This window comes from Lepisosteus platostomus, chromosome 21 (assembly GCF_059453375.1).
Source record: "Lepisosteus platostomus isolate fLepPlt1 chromosome 21, fLepPlt1.hap1, whole genome shotgun sequence".
Taxonomy (NCBI): Eukaryota; Metazoa; Chordata; class Actinopteri; order Semionotiformes; family Lepisosteidae; genus Lepisosteus; species Lepisosteus platostomus.
The window spans coordinates 2,201,168-2,225,446 of NC_142631.1; the positions used below are offsets into that span (position 1 = coordinate 2,201,168).

The 24,279-nt window shown below is 55.2% G+C and overlaps 3 protein-coding genes across 4 annotated transcripts in view; 2 read left to right on the top strand and 1 right to left on the bottom strand.

Moving 5' to 3' along the window:
• The window catches only part of abca2 (ATP binding cassette subfamily A member 2), a 39,442-nt gene extending 27,214 nt beyond the window's left edge, over positions 1–12,228 (top strand). Inside the window, exons 31-49 of the mRNA XM_088614834.1 lie at positions 209–422; positions 1,129–1,234; positions 1,637–1,748; positions 1,894–1,954; positions 2,581–2,755; positions 2,964–3,079; positions 3,319–3,466; positions 4,218–4,341; positions 4,455–4,587; positions 5,185–5,305; positions 6,684–6,862; positions 6,955–7,096; positions 7,186–7,320; positions 7,423–7,526; positions 7,887–7,979; positions 8,168–8,270; positions 8,474–8,611; positions 9,260–9,466; positions 9,894–12,228. Of these exons, the coding sequence (XP_088470960.1) occupies positions 209–422; positions 1,129–1,234; positions 1,637–1,748; positions 1,894–1,954; positions 2,581–2,755; positions 2,964–3,079; positions 3,319–3,466; positions 4,218–4,341; positions 4,455–4,587; positions 5,185–5,305; positions 6,684–6,862; positions 6,955–7,096; positions 7,186–7,320; positions 7,423–7,526; positions 7,887–7,979; positions 8,168–8,270; positions 8,474–8,611; positions 9,260–9,466; positions 9,894–9,929 (2,447 nt within the window). The 3' untranslated portion in view covers positions 9,930–12,228. The remainder of the gene's footprint in view (positions 1–208; positions 423–1,128; positions 1,235–1,636; positions 1,749–1,893; positions 1,955–2,580; positions 2,756–2,963; positions 3,080–3,318; positions 3,467–4,217; positions 4,342–4,454; positions 4,588–5,184; positions 5,306–6,683; positions 6,863–6,954; positions 7,097–7,185; positions 7,321–7,422; positions 7,527–7,886; positions 7,980–8,167; positions 8,271–8,473; positions 8,612–9,259; positions 9,467–9,893) is intronic.
• Positions 12,229–13,057: 829 nt separating this feature from the next.
• Positions 13,058–20,124, top strand: clic3 (CLIC family member 3). The gene is made up of 6 exons (XM_088614895.1): positions 13,058–13,828; positions 16,167–16,276; positions 16,550–16,675; positions 17,189–17,295; positions 17,741–17,916; positions 18,609–20,124. Exons 1-6 carry the CDS (start codon positions 13,793–13,795, stop codon positions 18,771–18,773), a joined length of 720 nt encoding a protein of 239 aa, XP_088471021.1. The 5' UTR covers positions 13,058–13,792; the 3' UTR covers positions 18,774–20,124.
• On the bottom strand, positions 19,987–24,080 carry paxx (PAXX non-homologous end joining factor). 2 transcript variants are annotated; one of them, XM_088614906.1, is made up of 7 exons: positions 23,786–24,080; positions 22,818–22,878; positions 22,214–22,263; positions 21,815–22,002; positions 21,335–21,379; positions 20,963–21,059; positions 19,987–20,493 (listed from the first exon to the last, which is right to left on the bottom strand). In XM_088614906.1, exons 1-7 carry the CDS (start codon positions 23,902–23,904, stop codon positions 20,445–20,447), a joined length of 609 nt encoding a protein of 202 aa, XP_088471032.1. In that variant the 5' UTR covers positions 23,905–24,080; the 3' UTR covers positions 19,987–20,444. The 2 variants fall into 2 exon arrangements, with proteins under 2 accessions (XP_088471032.1, XP_088471031.1); XM_088614905.1 differs by having other exon boundaries at positions 21,326–21,379.
• Positions 24,081–24,279: the final 199 nt, after the last annotated feature.

Genomic DNA, 24,279 nt, shown 5'->3' on the forward strand with positions numbered 1-24,279 from the left:
TCCCCCCGCCTTCTTAAAATATTTTTTTTAAATCAATGCAGCTTTTAAATCCAGGATTTCTGACTGCTTAAGGAAAGGTTGAAGGCCTGTGTGGTGGGTAACGCGAAGGCCGTGTCCACGATAGTCACTCTGCAGGCGTGTCTGTCCCGTCGTGCTTGTTGTGGTTTTGGCCCTGATAAAGATCCAGCCTCTTTCTCCGTCTGGACAGAGGCGGTGACCTCCCCCCCCTCCCTTCCGCACGTCATCCACGAGCCCATCAGGTGCACCTGCTCCATGCAGGGCACCGGCTTCTCCTGCCCCAGCGGCGTGGGCGGGCGGCCCCCCCTCATGAAGGTCGTGACCGGCGACATCCTGGTGGACATCACGGGCCGCAACGTCTCCGAGTACCTGCTGTACACCTCCGACCGCCTGCGGCTGCACAGGTGAGCGCGGGGGTCTGTGGACTCTGAAACTGAGAAACCCAGAGACGGGTCGACTGGGTCAGAACCAGGCGGGCCTGTAGCGCATAGAGACGGGTCGACTGGGTCAGAACCAGGCGGGCCTGTAGCACATAGAGACGGGTCGACTGGGTCAGAACCAGGCGGGCCTGTAGCACATAGAGACGGGTAGACTGGGTCAGAACCAGGCGGGCATGTAGCACATAGAGACGGGTAGACTGGGTCAGAACCAGGCGGGCATGTAGCACATAGAGATGGGTAGACTGGGTCAGAACCAGGCGGGCCTGTAGCAGATTGAGGCGGGTAGACTGGGTCAGAACCTGGAGGGCCAGTAGCACATAGAGACAGGTAGACTGGGTCAGAACCAGGCGGGCCTGTAGCACATAGAGACGGGTAGACTGGGTCAGAACCAGGCGGGCCTGTAGCAGATTGAGGCGGGTAGACTGGGTCAGAACCAGGCGGGCCTGTAGCACATAGAGATGGGTAGACTGGGTCAGAACCAGGCGGGCCTGTAGCACATAGAGATGGGTAGACTGGGTCAGAACCAGGCGGGCCTGTAGGACATAGAGACGGGTAGACTGGGTCAGAACCAGGCGGGCCTGTAGCGGATACAGACAGTGGAGACGGGGACCTAGGAGCAACGCCACACGAATGTCTTTCTCCATCTCTCTCTCTCCTCCACTCCCCTCAGGTACGGCGGTCTTACCTTCGGGAACATCCAGAAATCCATCCCGGCATCCTTCGGAATCAAGACCCCCCCCATGGTGCGCAAGATCGCAGTCCGGAGATCAGCGCAGGTGCGGATGTCGGGGGGGGAGGAGGGCGAGATCCTTCGGGTCGCCGGGGAGGGGTGAAGGCAGGAGTAGGGAGTGAGGGATCACTACAGCAGCTACGCCAGGCTAACCGAGACCAGCCGGTCTCCAGGTGGGAGTTGGAGTAGGATTGTGACACTCCTTCACTCACCTGACTCGCTGACCTGTCCTTCTTGCTCCTGTGGGCAGCCTGGTCTGCCTTTCCCGTCCGGGTGAGGAGGAGTAGGAAGGATAGAGGGAGGGAGGGAGGAATCTGGGAGGAATGATAGGCAGCCCGTCTCATCTTCCTCCTGGCCACCCCCTGAGGGGCTGAGAAGGGGGAGCATGAGCCCAGGTGAGCCAGGTGAGCTCAGGTGTGTTTCCCCGTCTCTCTCCCCTTGCCCACAGGTGCTCTATAACAACAAGGGCTACCACAGCATGCCCACCTACCTGAATGCTTTGAACAACGCCATCCTGAGGGCCAACCTGCCCAAGAGCCAGGGCAACCCTGCTGCCTATGGTGAGAGGGGGCGGGGCAGGTGGGGCAGGTGGATGGGGTAGGGCGGGGGTGATGGGTTCAAATGCACAGGCTGACACGGTGCACCTGTGTCCCTGTGGGGTGTCTCCACGCCTCAAACTGAAATGCTGATTTTACCTGTCCGCAGGTATCACCGTGACCAACCACCCCATGAATCGCACCAGCGCCAGTCTGTCTCTGGACTACCTGTAAGAGCCTCTTCCTCACTCTTCCTCACGACCTGTCCGTTTCCCGTCTCTCCTCCTCCCCGCCTCCTCTCTCTCTTTCTCTCCACCCTCGCGCTCTTCCTCCCCATCTCCTCTCTTCCCCATATCTTGAATCTGCTCTCCTTTTCACTTTTGCCCCTACCTCAGCCAGTCAGCCTGTCTCTCCTCTGTGCTGCCTTGCTCAGCAGCCACCCAGCCAGTCAGCCTGTCTCTCCTCTGTGCTGCTTCACTTAGCGGCCTGTCAGCCTGTCTCTCCTCTGTGCTGCCTTGCTCAGCAGCCAGTCAGTCAGCCTGTCTCTCCTCTGGGACTTCAGTTTTGCTGCAGCGTAGTGTGATGCAGTGCAAGGGAATAATGAGCCGAGACTGACTGCTGCCCTGAGTGTAGTGCTGTGCCTTACAGCCCAGCGTCCTGTCCACGTTGTCCACTTGGGTGACAGAGTGCAAACGCACCTTTGCTGACCAGTGGGGCGATTCGGACCACCTTCAGGAGCTGTTGGTTCCGTTCGATTAAATCGGACTCCTGACCGTGAACCGGGGAGTTGTGGGGCGTGGCGACGTGCCCCCTGCCTGCCTCAGCCTGCCCGTCTCTCTCTCTCTCTCGACCCCAGGCTGCAGGGCACAGACGTGGTGATCGCCATCTTCATTATCGTGGCCATGTCCTTCGTGCCGGCCAGCTTTGTGGTCTTCCTGGTGGCAGAGAGGTCCACCAAGGCCAAGCACCTGCAGTTCGTCAGCGGCTGCGACCCCGTCATCTACTGGCTGGCCAACTACATCTGGGACATGGTGAGGGGGGTCATGGGAGGGTGGGGTTCAGACTTGGGGGAGGGAGCTGTGTCGGGGGGGGGGGGGTGATGTGGGATAAGGGAGTTCAGGTCATTAATTTCGCCGTGTGAGATCAGGTGTTTTTCGGAGGAGCAGGAGTGTGGCGTTGGCCTATGAAAACACTTCTCACCTTGTGCCGTTGCTGTCGGTCCCCCTCTGCGTTTCTCAGCTGAATTACCTGGTCCCGGCCACCTGCTGCGTGCTCATCCTGTTCGTGTTCGACCTGCCAGCCTACACCTCCCCCACCAACTTCCCAGCAGTCCTCTCTCTCTTCCTGCTGTACGGGTGAGTACATGTCGCTCTAGCCCTGCTGGGATGTCTGTGGTCCCACTTAATCCGCCTGGTTTTGTGATGTGGAGCTAGCTGTTCAGCAAAGACTTCAGTCCACATATTGAAGAAACTCTGTTTAAATTGTCATGTTACATTACTGCAGTTGCCATAAATTATGATTTCAGTCTTAGATTTGCTCTCGTCCCTGTGTCCTCGTTATAATGTACCCACGTATTTGGCTCCTCTCTCTCTAGCTGGTCCATCACTCCCATCATGTACCCGGCCTCGTTCTGGTTCGAAGTGCCCAGCACCGCCTACGTGTTCCTCATCGTCATCAACCTCTTCATCGGCATCACGGCCACTGTGGCCACCTTCCTGCTGCAGCTGTTCGAGCACGACAAGGTACAGCCCTCACACACACTGATACACACTGCTGTAGAATATACACATTGCTACACACTGCTGTACAGTACACACACTGCACACACACCTACACACTGATACACACTGCTGTAGAATATACCCAGTGATACACACTGCTGTACAGTACACACACTGCACACACACCTACACACTGATACACACTGCTGTAGAATATACCCAGTGCTACACACTGCTGTACAGTACACACACTGCACACACACCTACACACTGATACACACTGCTGTAGAATATACACATTGCTACACACTGCTGTAGAATATACCCAGTGCTACACACTGCTGTACAGTACACACACTGCACACACACCTACACACTGATACACACTGCTGTAGAATATACACAGTGATACACACTGCTGTACAGTACACACACTGCACACACACTGCACACACACCTACACACTGATACACACTGCTGTAGAATATACACAGTGATACACACTGCTGTACAGTACACACACTGCACACACACTGCACACACACCTACACACTGATACACACTGCTGTACAGTACATACACTGTACACACACCTACACACTGATACACACTGCTGTACAGTACATACACTGTACACACACCTACACACTGATACACACTGCTGTAGAATATACCCAGTGATACACACTGTACACACACCTACACACCGCTGCACACACACTGCGTGTAAACTGCGCCCCCAGCTGCGCGCTGACCCTCCCCTGTCCTGCAGGACCTGAAGGCGGTCAATGGCTACCTCAAGACCTGCTTCCTCATCTTCCCCAACTACAACCTGGGACACGGGCTGATGGAGATGGCCTACAACGAGTACATCAACGAGTACTACGCCAAGATCGGTAAGGCAGGGGGGGGCTCGGGCATCCCGCCTGCTCCTCTGACCCTTCGGGGGGAGCCCGCTCTTCGTGTTTAAACATAAACAACCAGCCTCGCCCCCCGGTCCCTCTCCCAGGTCAGTTTGACAAGATGAAGTCTCCGTTCGAGTGGGACATCGTGACGCGGGGCTTGGTCGCCATGACGATCGAGGGCTTCGTGGGGTTCTTCATCACCATCATGTGCCAGTACAACTTCTTCCGCAAGCCCCAGTGAGTGCCACACCCTCCCCGTCTGAGTCTCTGCCTCTCTGCCTCCTTCTCCCTCCCCGTCTGCCTCTCTGCCTCCTTCTTCCTCCCCGTCTGCCTTTCTGCCTCTCTGCCTCTGTCTGCCTCCTTCTTCCTCCCCATCTGCCTCTCTGCCTCCTTCTGCCTCCGTCTGCCTCCTTCTTCCTCCCCGTCTGCCTCTCTGCCTCCTTCTTCCTCCCCGTCTGCCTCTCTGCCTCCTTCTTCCTCCCCGTCTGCCTCTCTCCCTCCTTCTTCCTCCCCGTCTGCCTTTCTGCCTCTCTGCCTCTGTCTGCCTCCTTCTTCCTCCCCATCTGCCTCTCTGCCTCCTTCTTCCTCCCCATCTGCCTCTCTGCCTCCTTCTTCCTCCCCGCCTGCCTCTCTGCCTCCTTCTTCCTCCGTCTGCCTCCTTCTTCCTCCCTGTCTGCCTCCTTCTTCCTCCTCGTCTGCCTCTCTGCCTCCTTCTTCCTCCCCGTCTGCCTCTCTGCCTCCTTCTTCCTCCCCATCTGCCTCTCTGCCTCTCTGCCTCCTTCTTCCTCCCCGTCTGCCTCTGTGCCTCCGTCTGCCTCTCTGCTCTCTCCGCAGGCGCATGCCGGTGTGCTGCAAGCCCGTGGACGACGACGACGTCGATGTGGCCTGCGAGAGGCGGCGCGTCCTGCGGGGGGACGCGGACAACGACATGCTCAAGATCGAGAACCTCACCAAGGTCAGGGGGCGCGGGTCCGGCCTTGACGTCCCCGCTGGTCTCGTTCCTTCTGGGGGGGGGGCAGTCCCATGGGCTTCAGCTCGGGAAGCCCTTGCCCGACACGGCAGAAATCTTCAACCGTCTTCAGCCGAGGAAGATGATCCCATTTTATAGGGACTGAACAGGTCGTTCAAGTTTCGGATTTCGGAACTGCCCGAGAATGAGCCGAGCTGTGACTTGTCCTGGGCGTGAGAGCTGTCAAAGCAAGCGGAGGAGCCTGGTTTCTGGGTGTCGACGCGAGGAAGGTGCTGGGGGGTGTGGGGACTTCTGAACTCCTCATCATCCTCGCGCCGGCAGGACAGACCGCCCAGAGTAGCGCCTCGCAGTTTCATGCTGAAAGAGCTTTATAGCCATGACCAATTAGTGTTGTCAAATCAAATCAAAGCATTCAGGAAGATGTACCGTTTTTTGGAGGCTCGCTCCGTGTCCCCCGGGCTGTGACAGGAGGTCACACGCGGGGCTGCAGCTCTGTGGAGTTTGTCTCCCCGAGTGGGACTGGCAACTGTTCGGATTCTGGCAGGAGGGGGGATTCTGGGATTAGTTGGGTCATTTTAAGGAAGAATGTTTGTCTAATCCAGAAGTGTTTCTTCCTGAAAGTGCCAGGTCTGCCTGTGCCCAGTTTCCCTGTCCAGGCTGTGGCCCCTGAGCCTGTCCTCTCTGGGAAGCCAGGTCTGCCTGTGTCCAGTTTCCCTGTCCAGGCTGTGGCCCCTGAGCCTGTCCTCTCTGGTCAGCCAGGTCTGCGTGTGTCCAGTTTCCCTGTCCAGGCTGTGGCCCCTGATGCCTGTCCTCTCTGGGCAGCCAGGTCCGCCTGTGCCCAGTTTCCATGTCCAGGCTGTGGCCCCTGATGCCTGTCCTCTCTGGGCAGCCAGGTCTGCCTGTGTCCAGTTTCCATGTCCAGGCTGTGGCCCCTGAGCCTGTCCTCTCTGGGCAGCCAGGTGTGACTGTGTCCAGTTTCCCTGTCCAGGCTGTGGCCCCCGATGCCTGTCCTCTCTGGGCAGCCAGGTCTGCCTGTGTCCAGTTTCCCTGTCCAGGCTGTGGCCCCTGAGCCTGTCCTCTCTGGTCATCCAGGTCTGCCTGTGTCCAGTTTCCCTGTCCAGGCTGTGGCCCCCGATGCCTGTCCTCTCTGGGCAGCCAGGTCTGCCTGTGTCCAGTTTCCATGTCCAGGCTGTGGCCCCTGAGCCTGTCCTCTCTGGGCAGCCAGGTCTGCCTGTGTCCAGTTTCCCTGTCCAGGCTGTGGCCCCTGATGCCTGTCCTCTCTGGGCAGCCAGGTGTGACTGTGTCCAGTTTCCCTGTCCAGGCTGTGGCCCCTGAGCCCGTCTCTCCCTCTCGCCCTGCGCAGGTGTACAAGTCGCGGAAGATGGGGCGCATCCTGGCGGTGGACCGGCTGTGCCTGGGGGTGCAGCCCGGCGAGTGTTTCGGGCTGCTGGGGGTGAACGGCGCCGGGAAGACCACCACCTTCAAGATGCTGACCGGCGACGAGACCACCACGGGGGGCGAGGCCTTCATCGGGGGGCGCAGGTGACCGGGGGCGGGGGGTGGGGTGGGGGGGGTCCCCGACATGCGGGTGAGGGCCGGGCGCTGTGCTTCACGCCGTCTCTCCCTCCCTGCAGTATCCTGAGGGACCTGCTGAGGGTCCAGCAGAGTCTCGGCTACTGCCCCCAGTTCGACGCCCTGTTCGAGGACCTGACAGCCCGGGAGCACCTGGAGCTGTACACCCGCCTGAGGGGGATCCCCTGGAAGGACGAGGAGAGGGTGAGCGAGGGCGCCCCCTGGGCGGGGCGGGGCGGGCGCCGGCACGCGCGGCGCGGCCCCCCCCCCAACTGACCCTGCCCTCTCCCCAGGTGGTACAGTGGGCCCTGGAGAAACTGGAGCTGGCGAAGTACGCGGACAAGCCGGCCGGCACCTACAGCGGGGGCAACAAACGCAAGCTGTCCACCGCCATCGCGCTCATCGGATACCCCTCCCTCATCTTCCTGGTGAGCGGGGGTCTGCCTGGGAGGGGGTGGGCTGGGTGTAAGGAGGGTGTTTGTGGGGGGTGTGGGGGCATCTTTAACTGCCCAGTCGACTTCCTCTCTCAGGATGAGCCCACTACTGGCATGGACCCCAAGGCACGCCGGTTCCTGTGGAACCTCATTCTTGACATCATCAAAACGGGACGCTCTGTGGTGCTGACGTCACACAGGTGAGACGCCTTGATTCCCTCATGGCAGCGAGCGTATTTATTATGTGTGCACAGTATACATTGTAAGCTATCTGTGGGTGACTCTGTTCTTCTAACCTTGCTGTGTATGAGCCCTGCTGCTGTTGTGCAACGTCTGTTGATAACCACAGGGGTATTAACCCCCCTGTGCTGTGCTGTGCTGTGCTGCAGGGGTATTAACCCCCCTGTGCTGTGCTGTGCTGTGCTGTGCTGTGCTGTGCTGTGCTGCAGGGGTATTAACCCCGCTGTGCTGTGCTGTGCTGCAGGGGTATTAACCCCCCTGTGCTGTGCTGTACTGTGCTGCAGGGGTATTAACCCCCTGTGCTGTGCTGTTGTTCACAGTATGGAGGAGTGTGAGGCCCTGTGTACCAGGCTGGGCATCATGGTGAACGGTCGCTTCAAGTGTCTGGGCAGCATTCAGCACCTCAAGAACAGGTGAGACCAAGCGCTCTGTGGGCGGCAGTACTGTCACATTTCAAGGACAGAAAATGAAAGGAAGAGCATGGGTAAAAATTCTGCCTGTCCCAAAACCTCTACATCCCTCCTTTTTGTCCATCTCCCTCTCTCTGGACATCTCTCCCTCTGCCTGTCCTTCTCTGCTGATGACTCCCTCTCTCCCCCAGGTTTGGGGATGGCTACATGATCACTGTGCGCACCAAGACCAGCAGCAGCGTGAGGGAGGTGGTCCGGTTCTTCAACAGGAACTTCCCAGACGTCATCCTTAAGGTGCTCAGCTCGCTGACTCCTTCTGTGGTGTGTGTGTGTGTGAGAGAGAGACAGAGAGCATATACTGTGTATTGCTGTGGGGTATTCTGCATGTATAACATGTCCTTTGTCAGAAGTAGAATATGCTTGTTGTATTGTCTGGGGGAAGTGAGTCCATCTGCCTCATCCTGTCCGCCCTCCTCCTCTTCCTCCCCCTGTCCCAGGAGTGCCACCACACCAAGGTCCAGTACCAGCTCAAGTCGGACCGGATCTCCCTGGCCCAGGTGTTCAGTAAGATGGAGCAGGTGGTGGAGATTCTGGGCATCGAAGATTACTCTGTCAGCCAGACCACCCTGGACAACGTGAGGCCCTGTCCTGTCCTGTCCTGTCCTGTCCTGTCCTGTCCTGTCCTGTCCTGTCCTGTCCTGTCCTGTCCTGTCCTGTCCTGTCCTGTCCATCAGTCGGTTCTATGGCAGTGCCTGTCTGCCTCCTCCTGCAGTCTGTATCTGTTGGTGTTCACTGTCTCTGCAGAGTTTTATACCTGTTTTATGTAAGGAGACACTTAGTCATACAAATCCTTATGATGATAATTGAAAATTTGTATAGCTCTTTTCATCCCAGAGGATCTCAAAGCTCTTTAACACTGAACAGCAGCCCCCCCGCACTGCAGATCCGGGGGGGAGTGAGAGATGATTTCACCTCTCGAATTAAGCAGGAACCTTTGTGAAACTCAGATTGTTCAATCTTAGTGCTATTTAGCCAGGAATGAAAGGGTCAAGACCCCTACACTTGCAACCAGTATAATGGGAGATTGAATGTCCGAGCACTCTGATCCTCCTTCCCCACAGTGTGCCCGGACACCAAATTCTGATACAGTGGAAATAGCGCCACCTACAGCACCACACTGCTTCCATTGAGTTTTGCAGTATCGATAGATCTGTCTCGGCATCTGCCTGTTCAGCCGCCTGTGCTGGAGCGAAGTGTGACTCAGCGCTGCCCCCCTGCTGCAGGTGTTTGTGAACTTCGCCAAGAAGCAGAGCGACAACCTGGAGCAGCAGGAGAGCTCGCCCCCTGGTGGCTCCCAGTCGCCACTGCAGCGCGTCCTCAGCCTGCTGCGCCCGCGGGCCACGCACACCGAGCTCAGCGCGCTGGTCACCGAGGAGACGGAGGAGCTGGAGAGCGACGACGAGGGGCTGATCAGCTTCGAGGAGGAGAGGGTGAGAGCGGGCAGTGTGTGCGCCAGTCCCGGATAAGAAACGGACCCTGACCAAGTACAGGCATGGTGATCTCAATAATAATAAGACAGTGTGTGATCTCCTGTCTCAGCCTGAGGAACAGACAGTGAGCCTGTCTCTCAATAATAATAATACAGTGTGTGATCTCCTGTCCCAGCCTGGGGAACAGACAGTGAGTCTGTCTCTCAATAATAATAATACAGTGTGTGATCTCCTGTCCCAGCCTGAGGAACAGACAGTGAGCCCGTCTCTCACTAATGCTTCAGATGTTTGTATATAAAGGTTTTATGTAGTGTCTGTATTGGCAGTGAATGTGGATCTTGTATGCTTTGGAAACACCGATTAGTTAATTGATCATGCCAGTCACCGGAGACGCTGACTGCTCCTCTCCCCCGTCCTGTCGCTGTAGGCGCAGCTGTCGTTCAACACGGACACACTCTGCTGAGGCGCCACCGCGGAGGAGGAGGAGGAGGAGGAGGAAGGATGAGGAAAAGGAAGGAGAGACCATGCGCAAAGACGGGGGCCCTGAGGTGCCCGAGGTCTCCGAGACCGAGCACTTTACCGCTTTGAGAAGTGGAACACGATTTCTTGGGGGGGTGTGGGGAAAGGGGATGGCACGGCCAGCTACCCGCCACCTTGGGGAAAAAAGGGGGTGCGTGGGGCGCAGCGAGGAGTGGGGCAGCGAAACAGGACAGGTGAATGTGTGTTTTTTTAATTCATTCTCTGGGGCTCCTGCTTTCTGCCTCAGCGGGGGGAGAGGGGTGTTTTGGGAGGAGGCTGAGAAGTTGAATGTGCCGGTTGGGTTGCGGCGATTGAGCCAGGAGGAGGAACGGAGGGAGTCGGGACTGAAATTCCCTCCCCCTCCCCCCCCCTCGACGGATTCGGGCCGGATCTCCATGCTGCGATCCCGGGATTGTCAGGGCTTTTCGAAGTGAACCGGCGATCCGTGCCATTGCATAGGGAGAGGAGAGCGATGGGGCTGGGCCGAAACCAGTTTGCTTGGTCTGCGCAGGTCCTGACCCTTGGAGCTTGTGCTGGGCAGGGAGGAGGAAGTTCTGCCCGGCCCTGCTCAGCTCTCTTAGTTACTGAATAGATCCCCTAAATTGAACAGTTTACTTAATTGCATGCTTTTCAAATTGTTTCCAGTGGTGTCTCCTAAACTTGCGTATCTTCCGTTAATTGCAGCATTTTATTGGTGCCCTGAAACCAGCTGCATGAAGAGCTGCTGTATGGACAGCTTTTAATTCCGGGTTAAATGGCTTCGGCTGGGGTTTCAATTAAGCAATTAAGAGCTGAGCTGGATTGAACACCAGCAGATAACCGGGATCGCTGGGTGGGGTGTGGGGGAGCCTTGCTCTGGGTGTCTCCGTCTGTGTCGAGGTGAGGTTTTTGGGGAGCCTGGTGTCGTGACTCTGCAGCGGGGGGCTCTCTTGCACCGTTGGTCACTGAAGTGGAACCGTGTGCACACCAGTACAGCACGTGGGTTTAACAACCGGTGCTGGAAACCTGTGTGTTGACGTTTGCCTTTACAGTGATCTCTACAGCAGGAATCGTGTGGATCTACAGGCAAGAGTGAAAACCCCAGTCTTTCCTCCAGGATCGCTCGGTACCTCTGTGGGCTGATTGTCAAGCTTGTTTAATTGAATTCGTTGGGCCGCTGCTCTGGAAGGGAGATTCTTGGCAGTGGCCTCGGGACGGGTTGTCTGTTTCCTAGCCCCCCGCCCTCTCGAAATCCCGGCTCCGGAACGCCGACGTCCTTCCGTATGGTTGGAGGAAGACCAGGGAGGGGGGGGGAGAGGGGAGCTAGGCGGCGCTCAGCGCTGGGCCCCGGGCGGTGGTCTCGAACCCCCGCGCACGGTGTGCGGGTGGGCCGAGGCCTGGCTGCTGTCCGAGCCAGACCCTCGCTCTCTGCCGGCCTGCTGGGACTGAATGGGTCCGACCGGATGGGGAAATGAGCATGAAACTGGATCCGAAGTGTTTTGCTAAAAGAATGTAGGGGAGGGGGGGAGAAAATGTTTTAAAAAAGGTGTAGCGGATCTATATTTTCATTGTAAAAGGTATACATTTGTAAAAAAAAAAAAAAACTATTTTGTTGTAAATAATCTGATGTCGAAGCTGTGGTCTGATGCTGACTTGGAAATATTGTAACCCCCCTGACCTTTAACCCTTGCCACACCCTCTGACCCCTTAGAATGCTAAGTGCTCTCAACTTTGGTTTACAATGAACTTTAACCCGTGACCCTCTAGGTGAACTTTGACCTTTCAACCTTGGACCTTTCTCTGGATTCCCTGGATAATGGATCAGGACCCAGAGTGTACTGCTTCTTTTGCTTTCTTAACTAATTCATTGGGAGGGTTAATTCATTTTAAAATTGATGCCTATACACAGGAGGGCAGCCAAGCACGAAGTCATGGACATGTGAACAATGATTGTGGTGTGCTTGGGGCTGCGCTGTACCACTTTGCAAAGCAGTTGGACTGTAGCTCTGTTAATAAGGCGTTGTATCAAAATGGATAAATCAGTTTTTGACCTTGTCAAGTCTCATCCACGTGCTGTATCGCATTTGCAGATTCTGTAAACTTTTCATGTGACTCCTAATTTTATTTTTTTGTGCTGAAAATGGAAGTGATTCTGTATTTTTAAGTAAGAAAAGGGTTGACTTTCCCTGCCCCAGCTGTGGGGTGGGGGCCATGTCTGCGATTTGTCTTTCAGACTCAAACTGATTAAAAAAAAACGCACAAAACCTGTTTTCTCTGAGTACCTGCAGCTTCTTGGCAGCAGTGTTTGAAGTATAAACAATGCCTAGGTATCTTCTCAGTGCTGGGTGTCGTCTGTAATGGAGGTGTCTGGAGAATGACATCATTTATAGGAAGGAGTTGGAGTCGGGCGGGAACTTATTGGTAACAGTTACTGTTTATGTGTGTGGTTCAGTCCGCTCCTAAGGTTTGTGGGTGTGTGTGGTTCAGTCCGCTCCTAAGGTTTGTGGGTGTGTGTGGTTCTGTCCGTGCCAGAAGGTGTGTTTGTGTGGTTCTGTCCGTGCCAGAAGGTGTTTGTGTGGTTCCGTCCGCTCCTGAAGGTGTGCGTTTGTGTGGTTCAGTCTGGTCCTGAAGGTGTGTGGGTGCGTTTGTGTGGTTCAGTCCGCTCCTGAAGGTGTGTGGGCGTGTGGTTCTGTCTGCAATTAATGTTATAGTGCCAGTTATGGTACATCATCTCAAAGTAGTGTATAATGAATAAAAGGAGAGATGTGTCTACACAAATTAAAACTAGATACATTTAAATCTGCAGCATTAGGGTGAATTTTTAGGACCAGTTGAAAAATTGTGGTAAATAATACTGATCTTGTTAGATTTTCTCTCACCCCTTCAGGGTTCGGAGTCCCTGTGTGAGCTGTCAATCCAGCCCCTTTGGGAGTGAGTAGCTCATTGATGCAAGGATCTCATCCAGCTGTTTCTTGAAAGGGCTTTGACAACGTGGCTGGCCAGCTTGTTCCCAGCTCCTACAACCCTTTGTGGAAAGAAGTGCCTCCCAATCTCAGTTTTAAATGCACTTCCTTGCAGTTTCAACTTGATGGCTTCTGGCTTGTGCTTCGCCGTCGATCGTGTAGAAGCCTGATTGAGAAGACCTCGATCACAAACGCTAACGCCAGTGCCCGTGGGTGCGTGTTTGAGTCTGCTCCATTTTGTGCTTGGTGTTTTGACACGGCTGTGTCTCGGGGCATCCGCATGTGTGAAGGCTGTGCTTGTCAGGTCTCATTCGCAGCATTTGGACAATTCGGACATCTTTATTCCCAAACGTCACCCACGTCTGGGGGGTGGAAGGTGTCATTAGGTCATTTCTAATTAGCAAAAAATTTGCTGCCGCGTGCATCTACTTCGTTGGAAAAGGAGAAAACAGAGCAGGTAGAGCTGCATCTTCGGGAGGCGTCTACAGTGAAACAAGGGCCCACCCTCCTCGCCCCACAATCCTCCTCTTCTCTCGCTCGTGGACCGTCACACAGGAATGCCAGGAATCAAGATAGCAGCCCGCGCGGGAGATGGGGATCAGCAGCTCGCAGAGCCGAACAGGTCGGACAGGTGGAGCGAGCTGGGCGTGAGCGGCCAGGTGTGGCGAGCAGGGGAGAGACGCACAGAGATTCTCTCCCATCCTGCTGCGAGATAGAGCGACCGAGGCTCTGAGAGCACACAGCCGAACTGCCGCGAGACAGGGACGGGAACTTCAGCCGGCCGCTCGCTGCTACAGCTTCTGGCTGCTGCGTGTGCTGCTGAGCGCCGAGAGACGGAGCCGCGCTCGCCCTCCGGTCAGAGACCATGGCCGAAGCGGCGAAGATCGAGCTTTTCATCAAGGTAAGGGACCCTGCTGGGCTCCCTGAGCTGGGAGCCCGTTTCTCTCGTTCTCGGTTGGGAAAAAAAGAAACTGCCACCTTTTAATCCTTCCAGCCCAGCCGCCGATCCCGGTAAGACCGGCTGTTTTGAGAGGATGTGGCCTCTGGATCTGGTACTGGGAATTGGATCGGGGTCTGGATGCAGGGAAGGGAGTCGGTCTGCCCATTGCTGCTGGGCACTGTGCTGGGAGAGGTGTGCCCGGGCAGGAGAGAGACTAAACGACAGGTCATCCACCCCATCTGCCCCATTTGGTAGTAGCTGATTGATCCAATATCCTCTTCCAGCTTTTTCCTGAAAAAAGCCAGGATTTGGGCTTCAACGGGGAGTAAGCCCTATATATCACATCTAAAACGAGTGTTTTAAAACGTTCTGTCTATAGTTTGTTTCTACTATAGCAAAACTATCCAGTTGTCAGCGTTAAATGTCATTTGCCCGGGCCAGAATGCAAGTCCTTATGAATTTCTCAGCTTCTAGGGTGTTTGCTAATCCTCCTAATGTGGAGTAATCTGATCTCGTTTGCCAGATTCTGGTATGACTGATCAAAATAAGGAAGACCAATAGCCCTATTACAGATCCACTAATAACACCGTTCCAGAAGAGCATTCGCTCTTTATTGGTACTGTTTTCGAGCCATGAATCCATTCTGCTTCCAAAGACGCGCATTATCTTCAATGTACTACTTTTGGAAGTCTAAAAAATGAACTTATAAGGAGCCTATAGGAAAACCTAATTCGCAACGATTGCGTTGTGGCTGCCGCTGGTTCGTTGGTTGATCGTGGCCTGGCTGCCCCGTGTGATGGTGGTTTTCCGTGCGAATTTTCCCCCTCGAAGCCTGTTGTCACGAAGATGATTGTTAGTTCGGGTTATTGTCTCCCTACCTTTGCATGTAACAGAGTACTGGTGTATAATTACTTGATTGGGTCCGTCTATGGACGGGGCACTACATACAGGTCGCCAGGAGGGCATTGTTGATGAATAACGTCTCTCATTTCTGAACAATTCAAAGGTCTAATAGTATTCACTGCGGAGCTTTGTTCGTCTCTGCCCGAGGCCCCGTCGATGCGCTTTCTCGATGGGCACCCGAGATAAAAAAATGTGTTTCCTACATCAGCCGTTTCCCCCTCTGCGGTCCACGGTGTCTACGATTATCTGCGAGACGCCTCGCTGCGTGCCCGTGTGGCGGCGTGACCTGTTCTTCCCACCAGGAAGTCGCACGCAGATGAACATCTTGTTTTCAAAAGAGCCCAGGCTCTCCGAAACCGTCGGTGGCAACGCCTGTTCCTCTGAAATGCTTCCCAGGATCACCTGCGGCCCTGTTGCAGCTCGTCTGCGGCAGGGTTTTCGGTGCGACGGATTTAGGCTGGAGACAAACGGGCGACATGACTGCTGATGTTAAGAATTAGAATCTGCTGGAGATCGAGAAGGTTGGCGAGCCCGCGAGTTTTGAGATTCCTGGTGTACAAATACAGGATGGCACTGGTTTAAAAAAAAAGTCTCCATAGTGTTTTATAAAGAGCTGGTTTTTCAGTAAGTCACTATTTCGTTAAAAGCGTGGGACGCGCTCGAGATCCTCAAAGGCACTGACACAGTAACCAAGCAGATTTCTGCAGAACCTGCAGGGAAATGGGTGTGCGTGAGGACCCAAGTGGAAGGTCATTTGACACTGAGAACAGGAGGCTGGTCTTTACACAAAGAGTGGTGGGGGCCTGGAACAAGCCGCCCAGCCGTGTTGTGGAAGTTGATACAGCTGGGTGAGATTAATTAGCTCAATTAACTCCTAAATAGCAAACATGCCAGGTGGGCAGATAGGAGTTAATTGATCCCTCCTTTAATTTGTGACATGTTTAAATTCTTTCTTAAACTGAGGAAAGAGGTGTCTAAGCTTTCCTCACGTAGACAGGCAGAGGGACAGCTCTCACCAGCCCTGAGAGCACAGCAGAGGAGCCAGGATCACAGGCTAAAGGATGAGAAAGATATAACCCAAACAACACTACTGCACCCACCGAGACACAAACCCAGCACAAACCGCAAGGCTTTTGGGCCCTAAAGGACAGGCTCGGTATAGAAACTGGACACAGGCAGGCCTGGCTGCCCAGAGAAGACAGGCTGTGCTCCCACTGGGGAGTAATAGAGACAGAGGTGCACTTCTGTCTTCATCCTGTGAATGTCTACTGACTTGTTATTGCTTTGGCAGCACCAAAATTCATCAGTCACGTGAATAAAGATCCCTGAATCCGAGAGACGGAAGGAAACGCATGCGAACCCCTCCTCGCTGCATCTCTCTCCCTCCTCTCTGCAGGCTAGTGACGACGGGGGGAGTGTGGGAAACTGTCCGTTCTGCCAGCGGCTCTTCATGATCCTCTGGCTGAAAGGAATCAACTTCACACTGACCACGGTGGACATGAAGAGGTGAGAGAGGGCTGGGACAGCTGCTGCTGCTCGTAAAACATCTGTATGGCTGCGGGGGCAGATACTGCTGATATTGGGATGTCTGTACAGCTGTTGGGGTATCTGGAAGAGCTCCAGGCGCGACCGTCTAGTTTCTGCAGCAAATACACAACTGCTGTGGACACCCTATTGCTGCTGGGGCACCTTCTCTGATGCCAGGGCGTTTGTTTTGTTGGTGTGCTGGGTTAATAACTCTCATCAGAATAAGTTCTGCCTCCCCCCCCCCGCCTTCAGAGCCCCAGAGGTGCTGAAAGACCTGGCTCCCGGCTCCCAGCCCCCCTTCCTGCTGTATAACGACGAGGTCCGTACCGACACCAACAAGATCGAGGAGTTCCTGGAGGAGACGCTTGCCCCACCTCTGTGAGTTTCCACACACTGGATCACCAGAACCTCACACACACACACACACACACACACACACACACACACACACACACACACACACACACACAGGATCACCAGAACCTCACACCCTGCTCTCTCTCTCACTCTCACACACACACACACACACACAGGATCACCAGAACCTCACACCCTGCTCTCTCTCTCACACACACACACACACACACACACACACACTGGATCACCAGAACCTCACACCTTGCTCTCTCTCACTCACACAGGATCACCAGAACCTTACACCCTGCTTTCTCTCACACACGCACTGGATCACCAGAACCTCCCACACACTGGATCACCAGAACCTCCCACACACTGGATCACCAGAACCTCCCACACACAGGATCACCAGAACCTCACACCCCTGCCGTCTCTCACACACACTGGATCACCAGAACCTCACACCCCTCCTCTCTCCCTCACTCACTCATGTGTGTTTTTGAGTCCCCTGAAACCCTCATGTCCCTTTCCCAGCTACCCCAAGCTGTGCTGCCGCTACAAGGAGTCCAACATGGCTGGAGACGACATCTTCCACAAGTTCTCGGCCTACGTTAAAAACCCCAACCCTGGACTGAACGACCGTGAGTTCGGCAGATGGGCTGGGGGAGATGGGGAGATGGAGAGACTGAAGGGCACCAAGCAGCAGTCCCATCATTTCACGAGATTTAGGGCATTTAGATTTTGTTAGGGGGAGGGGGGGTCTTTTTCACTGTATATTATCTTCACCAGCCAGTGGACAAAACTCAGTCTTGGTGCAGCAGAGTTTTCCCTGTAGACCACCGCTCCTCCAGTGCCTGCTGTTGCCCTTGTGTCAATGATGTTGTGTTAAGTTGTATAGTGCTGTCAGGGACTGCTGTTGCTGAGTTGTGTAAAGCTGAGTCAGTGCTGTTGTGTTGAGGAGTTGTCCAGCGCTGTTGCGTCAGTGGCTGCTGTTGTCGCAGCAGTAGGGTTATTGAATTGTCATTTTGTGTCGGCGACTCCTGTTGTTGAGTTGTATAACGTTGTCGGTGCTGTTGCCACACGCAGTGCTGGAGAGGAAGTTCCTGAAGAGCCTGATGAAGTTGGATCAGTACCTGCTGACACCCCTCCCCCATGAGCTGGACCAGAACCCAGACATCCAGACCTCCACAAGGTGCTTCCTCGATGGCAACGAGCTCACCCTGGCCGACTGCAACCTGCTGCCCAAGCTCAACATTGTCAAGGTGCGGCCTCCCCTTTGACACCAGGCTTAGCCGTGCCCCAAACGCCTCCCCTTTAACACCAGGCTTAGCCGTGCCCAAAACGCCTCCCCTTTAACACCAGGCTTAGCCGTGCCCAAAACGCCTCCCCTTTAACACCAGGCTTAGCCATGCCCCAAATGCCTCCCCTTTAACACCAGGCTTAGCAAAGTCCAAAACGCCTCCCCTTTAACACCAGGCTTAGCCGGACCCCAAACGCCTCCCCTTTAACACCAGGCTTAGCCGGACCCCAAAGCCTCCCCTTTAACACCAGGCTTAGCTGTGCCCCAAAGCCTCCCCTTTAACACCAGGCTTAGCCGTGCCCAAAACGCCTCCCCTTTAACACCAGGCTTAGCCGTGCCCCAAATGCCTCCTCTTTAACACCAGGCTTAGCCAAGTCCAAAACGCCTCCCCTTTAACAGCAGGCTTAGCCAAGTCCAAAACGCCTCCCCTTTAACAGCAGGCTTAGCCGTGCCCCAAACGCCTCCCCTTTAACACCTCTCTGAAACACCCATCAACCCCCCTCCACCACTGCTCTGACATGCAGCTCATATTCCCCTCCTTCCCCTCCTTGCAAGGCATGAGCGCCTGTGCCCGGCCCGGACCTCCTCCTCCGGCTCAGCCGAGCTCTGCCGCCTCCCTCTCCCGCGCGCCTGATCTCCTCCTCTCGCGGGCAGGTGGTGTGCCGGAAGTACCGCGGCTTCGAGATGCCGGCGGAGCTGCAGGGCCTGACGCGCTACCTGGAGCACGCCTACCGCCGCGACGAGTTCCGCCACACCTGCCCCAACGACGCCGAGATCCTGCTGGCGTACCACTCCGTCGCCAAGTACCTGAGCCGGTAGAGGGCCGGACCCGTCCGCCTGGCCCTGCAGGAAGCGCCTCGTCTCCCGCGGCGCGTCCTCGCGCGCACGGGCCGCGGACGGAGTCCCGTCGCGACGTGATGGCGCGCGCGGTAGGCCAGGCGCTCTCTGCCTGTGCAGTCGCGACGGTACTCCGGTCCGGGCCCGGTATCCCTCCCCTGGTCGCCGTGTCCAGCTGGGGCCCGGTACCCCGCTGCTGTGTTCAGCCTGTGGGGGATTCGGGTGGTTTCAAATCGTCAGGCAGGCTGGGGGTGCGTGTTTGCTCCTGCGTCTTTGTTCTCCGGGGTGCTCCTCAGGCGTACAGGCTCTACACATTGCTTATTTTGGAAGCCACACAATCGCGCTGCGCTTCTTTCTGCTCCGCTGTCTCTTCGGACAGGTCGCTGTGGTGTACCGTGGTAAAAGCACAGGACAATGTATCACAGAACGGGTGGTAGCAAACCACAGCAAAACAAACCTGCCCGTTAAAATGGACTGCAAGAGCAGGCTGCAACCCTGTTCCAAATGCACGATGACTCCGCGGAGGAAGGTGGATGTTTTATTTTTTTTAACTGCCGTAGATATGACTAAACCCCAGGGCACTGGCTTCGCCTGACCCAGACCTGTCCCACGGCCTCTCTGCTAGTGGCCAGCGGGCGGGAAAGGGACAGACCACCGGGAATCACCACTAGGAAACTTCCAGCCTGGAAAAGACAGGCTCTCCCTCCACCCTGCTCCCGGGGAGACGCCCTCAGTTAAGTCAGCCTGGTCACCGCTAATCTGTACAAAAAAAAGTGTCTAAACACCTGGAACAAGATTATGATCCACCCATTATTATAGTTGTCATTTTCCTGCCGGGATTTTAGACCGGCGGAGAGGAATGATTCACCAAGGTTATTTCCTGGTCAGCGCAGTCGTTTCTCTTTGCCAAGCAGGGCGGGGCGCTTTGTTTAAGGATTGTATTGGTATTGACTCGAGGATCACCAGCAAGGAAGAAGAAGAACCTCCAGCCCTTTCAGGCCTCGAGCCCCAAAAACTCCCTTCATGAACGAGCTGGCACGAGCTCGGTTTCCCAGCTGCTCCCGCAGAGCACTGCAGCTCTGTGACTGCAGCCTCCAGCCCAGGGAGAAAAAGGTGCTGAGATCAGGGATCTTCCAATGTTGCACCCGGCCCTGCTGGCAGAGAAGAGCACTGATCGGGGGCTGGAAGCCGAGGCTCTGGTTGCAGGCTGTTCATCTTTATTGCAGACGTGAAGACACAATTTATTACATGATTGTAGGCCATTGTAACCGTGTCTGTGCTTAGCAATTTCGGTACGCAAGTGCTTATCATGATTAAAAAGTCCAAAAACACAGTTGCCTTCCTTCGTGGTTGGTGTTCTCGCAGTTCAACGTGTTTAGCCGTGACCCAGATAACATTTTTAAAAAGCAGGCCTGAGGAAAAGCCGCGTGGCCTTCAGAGTCCATCTATTCCTCCTGCTCTCCCGGAGACCTCATCTTTCCTTGGTGCTGGATGTACCCCTGACAACATTGTGGACGGCTGGAATGCAGCTCCACCTGGAAGTGGCGGTCCAGTGCCGAGCCGGACCGAGCTCCGATAACTGCCCGCTGCCCGCCGTGCCTGTCCGCAGAGCAGAAGCAAACCAGTCCCCCCCCCTCCTCCTCCTCCTCCTCCTCAGATGTCCTCCCCATCGTCGAAGTCCACACCACTCGCCTCTTTCTTCCTGCATGGGGGGAGACAGAGCTTTCCGTTACTCAGAGGAGGTTGACCAGCTCGTATGAAAGCGTTGTATCGGGGGCAGCCGAGCCCGTTTGTCTAGGGTCAGACAGAAGTGTGTGTTCTGGATTTGCAGGATTAGATAAGATACAGGCGATAGCTCGGATATCCTGTATCTAAAGGTTCCCTGCTGGGGCTAGCGGTGATGGACTGGGACTGTTCACAACACTCCAGCTCCAGGTACTTCAGAAAAAGGACAGGCTTCCCCTTAAATGAGGTCATTAAGGGCTCAGTTGGAAGGAAAACGTGGTTACATAGGAAGAACCTGCTGTCTGCCACCATACACGCAAAGTAAAAAATGCATTGCGTATTCTGAGTACCTGGAAAAACAACAGGTCCTATATGTGGCTTCAGGGGCCATCGTTGGTCACCCCCAACCCCCCCACCCCCCCGCATCTGCCCTCACAGCCAATCACCTTTTAGTCCCGGGATTGATGAGCGAATCTCCAGGGAGACGCTTCTTGACAGCGGCTGAAGCCCCGCCCCCGTTGTGCCTTCTCCTCGGCTCAAAGTCTGAGAAAACGAGACAGGAGGGTCACCGGGCTGTTACAGCAGCTGCTGATGCGCTGTCTGGTGGGAGCTGGGTGTCACAAAACACCACAGGAGGGGACGTTACTTTCTGCAAGATCCGTAGGATATTTAGGATCAATGGGGGTGGAAAAACACGAGCAACTTGAATACATTTGAACATTTAAACAAGTCGCAGCGCCCCGACTCCCACGGCTGCAGTGGTGCAGGGAAGGGACAGGAGGCGCTGTTCGCACAGCTGCAGGGCAGACCTGTCTCACCTGAGGAGCATCGCTGCTCCGTCTTCACTGGGCTGAAGGACTGGGCTGGGAAGGAGGAGAAAAGAGAATGACAATGTGCAGCTGTACGATGTAGAAAAGCGTGTACAGAGTTTGTGTGTGTGCGTGCGTGCGTGCTGGATATACCCGTGTGTACGGTGCCCCTGTGTGTGTGTGCGCGCGCGCGTTGGATGTACCCGTGTACCTGTGTGTACGGCGCCCCTGTGTGTGTGTGCGTGCGTGCTGGATGTACCCGTATGTACAGTGCTCCTGTGTGTGTGTGCTGGATGTACCCATGTGTACAGAGCTCCTGTGTGTGTGCCGTATGTACCTGTGTGTACAGAGCTCCTGTGTGTGTGCCGTATGTACCCATGTGTACAGAGCTCCTGTGTGTGTGCCGTATGTACCTGTGTGTACAGAGCTCCTGTGTGTGTGCCGTATGTACCTGTGTGTACAGAGCTCCTGTGTGTGTGCTGGATGTACCTGTGCTCTCCACTTCCCTTAGCCTCTCAGCCATGCTGAACAGCAGCCCTCTGATCTCTTCTCGGCCCTCGGGGTCCTGCAGCCTGGTCAGGGACAGAGTCAGGGCCCCGGGCCCCGGGCCGCCCAGCTCCAGAGTAATCCCACTGTCCCGGACCAGGAGCGAGGCCAGGTTCCCCTCACACGCTGACCTGGGGCACAGGAAGGCAGGGGAGAGGAGAGAGGGAGGAGGATAAGGAAAAGAGGGAAGGAGAAAGAGTCCTAAGGCCGCGAGACAGATGAAGAGAGATCGTTTGTGATGCATGTATGGCCTCCGACAGCTCAGGTCAGCCTAGGACATCAGTCTCCCCGAGGGCACAGAGCTGTCTGCTGCAGTCTGTGGAGAGAGGACAGACTGCGCACCTGATCTTCAAGATGTAGTCAGCTGCCGTCCTCATCTCGAACCTCTGCCTCTGAAACAGAGCGCATCGGAGAGTATTAACCCAGGCCCGATCCAGACCACCAGCCTCCACCAGAACACAGCACAACCCCAGCAGCCTGGGCCAGACCACCAGCCCACCAGCCCATTCTACAGCCCTTCTAGCAAGGGCCCAGCGATAAGTGCCGATATTCCAATCAGTCTTTTACACTTTGACAACACTGTTACATCCTCTGTTCTAGTCTGGTGTGACAACGCTGTCCACACACACACACACACAACACTGCCCTCTCTGTTGCTCACTCCTTCCCTGTGATCAAGAGCAAGAAGGCGAGGTACCGTTTAAACCACGGTGTCAGGCTGGTCTCGAGCAGCAGCTGTAGCCAGGGACAAAATGACGCAGGGGGGACAATCGTTTTCCTCTCATTTCCTTACTCCGTTAGCAAATAAGCTCTGTCCTGTGCTTGGCTTTCTGTCAGAACTTGACTGGGCCTCACAGAACTGCGGCTCTGAAGTGTGTCTGTCACTGTCACCACTGTGCCCTACTAACACAGTTGTAGTAAACACTGTAGTAATCAGGGTCCTTACGTGCTGGGCCAGCATCTCGGGGGTAAACTCTGTGCTCCAGACTTCTGAGCCATTGGTCAGACTGTGAAGCAAAGAAACAGCAGACACACAGGGGTGAGAGAGGGTGGAGAGAGACAGAAATCCTCACTAGACTTCATTCACATGTGCTAGAGGCCCCTAAACACACCATGTAGCTGATTTACTGGTTTAAGATTTGTCCCCAGGAAGAACCGTGAGATAATGCCATGAAATATTAAATAGGGTGTGAGAAGGATACAGGTCGTCTTTGACTCGACCCAGTGAGCGTCATTCTAGCTTAGTTACAGACAACACGGGCAGCACAAACCGACCCGCCATACCGTGCACGGTACCGGAATAGTGCCCTTGCGTGCAGCCCTCCAAGCCACTAGATGGCGCGCTTGCGTATAAAGCAAGACGCAAGACAGGCCCTCCTCCCCCAATCTCGTCAGCAGGTCAAGTTTTAAAAACAGCGGAACTGTTTATTCTGCTAAAGCTGCTGACAATACTGGTGGAAAGTGCGCCGTTTGTTGCTGGTGTGTACTGTAGCTCCCCTTCCTTGAAAACGTGTACCACATGTGGGGAAAACATTAAGGTCGAGCTTTAAACGAGTTCTGAATGGAGTCGTTAGATCTCCAGCGTACACGTACAGCGAGTTTACGGACGCTCCTGGTCTCAGTTTAAACCGTATTGTCTGTTGGCTGTTGCTGCATTCGCTGTGGTCTCCCTGTCCTGTGAATTAATCGCTTTAACGCCGGTTTAGGGTGCACCAGGTCCCCACGGGGAGACGGCCAGCGTCTTATCTTGTGTCAGCACAATTCACAGTACAGTCGCCGGAGCCGTTTGAACCGAAGTTGTTACACAGGACTCCATCATCACCTTCTGCTCCTCTGAGCGACTCTCTGCCCATCCCGGTATCGCGCATCAGTGAGGGAGGCGGACCAACCCAGGCAGTATTGTCCCCGACTCACCCAATATTAGACTCGCCTCGCCTCCTGCTACTGTAGCAGATGTATTTCGTGCCATCGCTGCCAGGCACGACCGTGCAGTGGACCGAGCTCGGCTGCTGCGCGCCGCGGTAGTCCGCCATCTGTCAGAGCGATGACAACAATGCCCATCGCTGCGTCATAGCGACGTTCTTATCGCCTTGGGTGACGTCACGGACACCGAAATCCAATCGCGGAGCCAAGGGGAGACTCGAGTTCCCCCTCCCCCCAACTCCATGACCGGGAAATTCAAGACTGGACAGGTGAGTGCTTCCTCTCGTCTGTAAGAAACGAACACCCCATTGTCTCTGCTCCTGGGCTGACTGTGGCTCTGGGGATTGTGTATACTTGAATTAGGTCCCCTCGCCGTGTTTGTTCGTATCTGTTGCTGATGGAGCACTAAAGGAAATATTGCGTGTAGAACACTTTATGTGCTTTAGGTGAGACAGTGATTTAACAGATGACGTACACACTGCTTT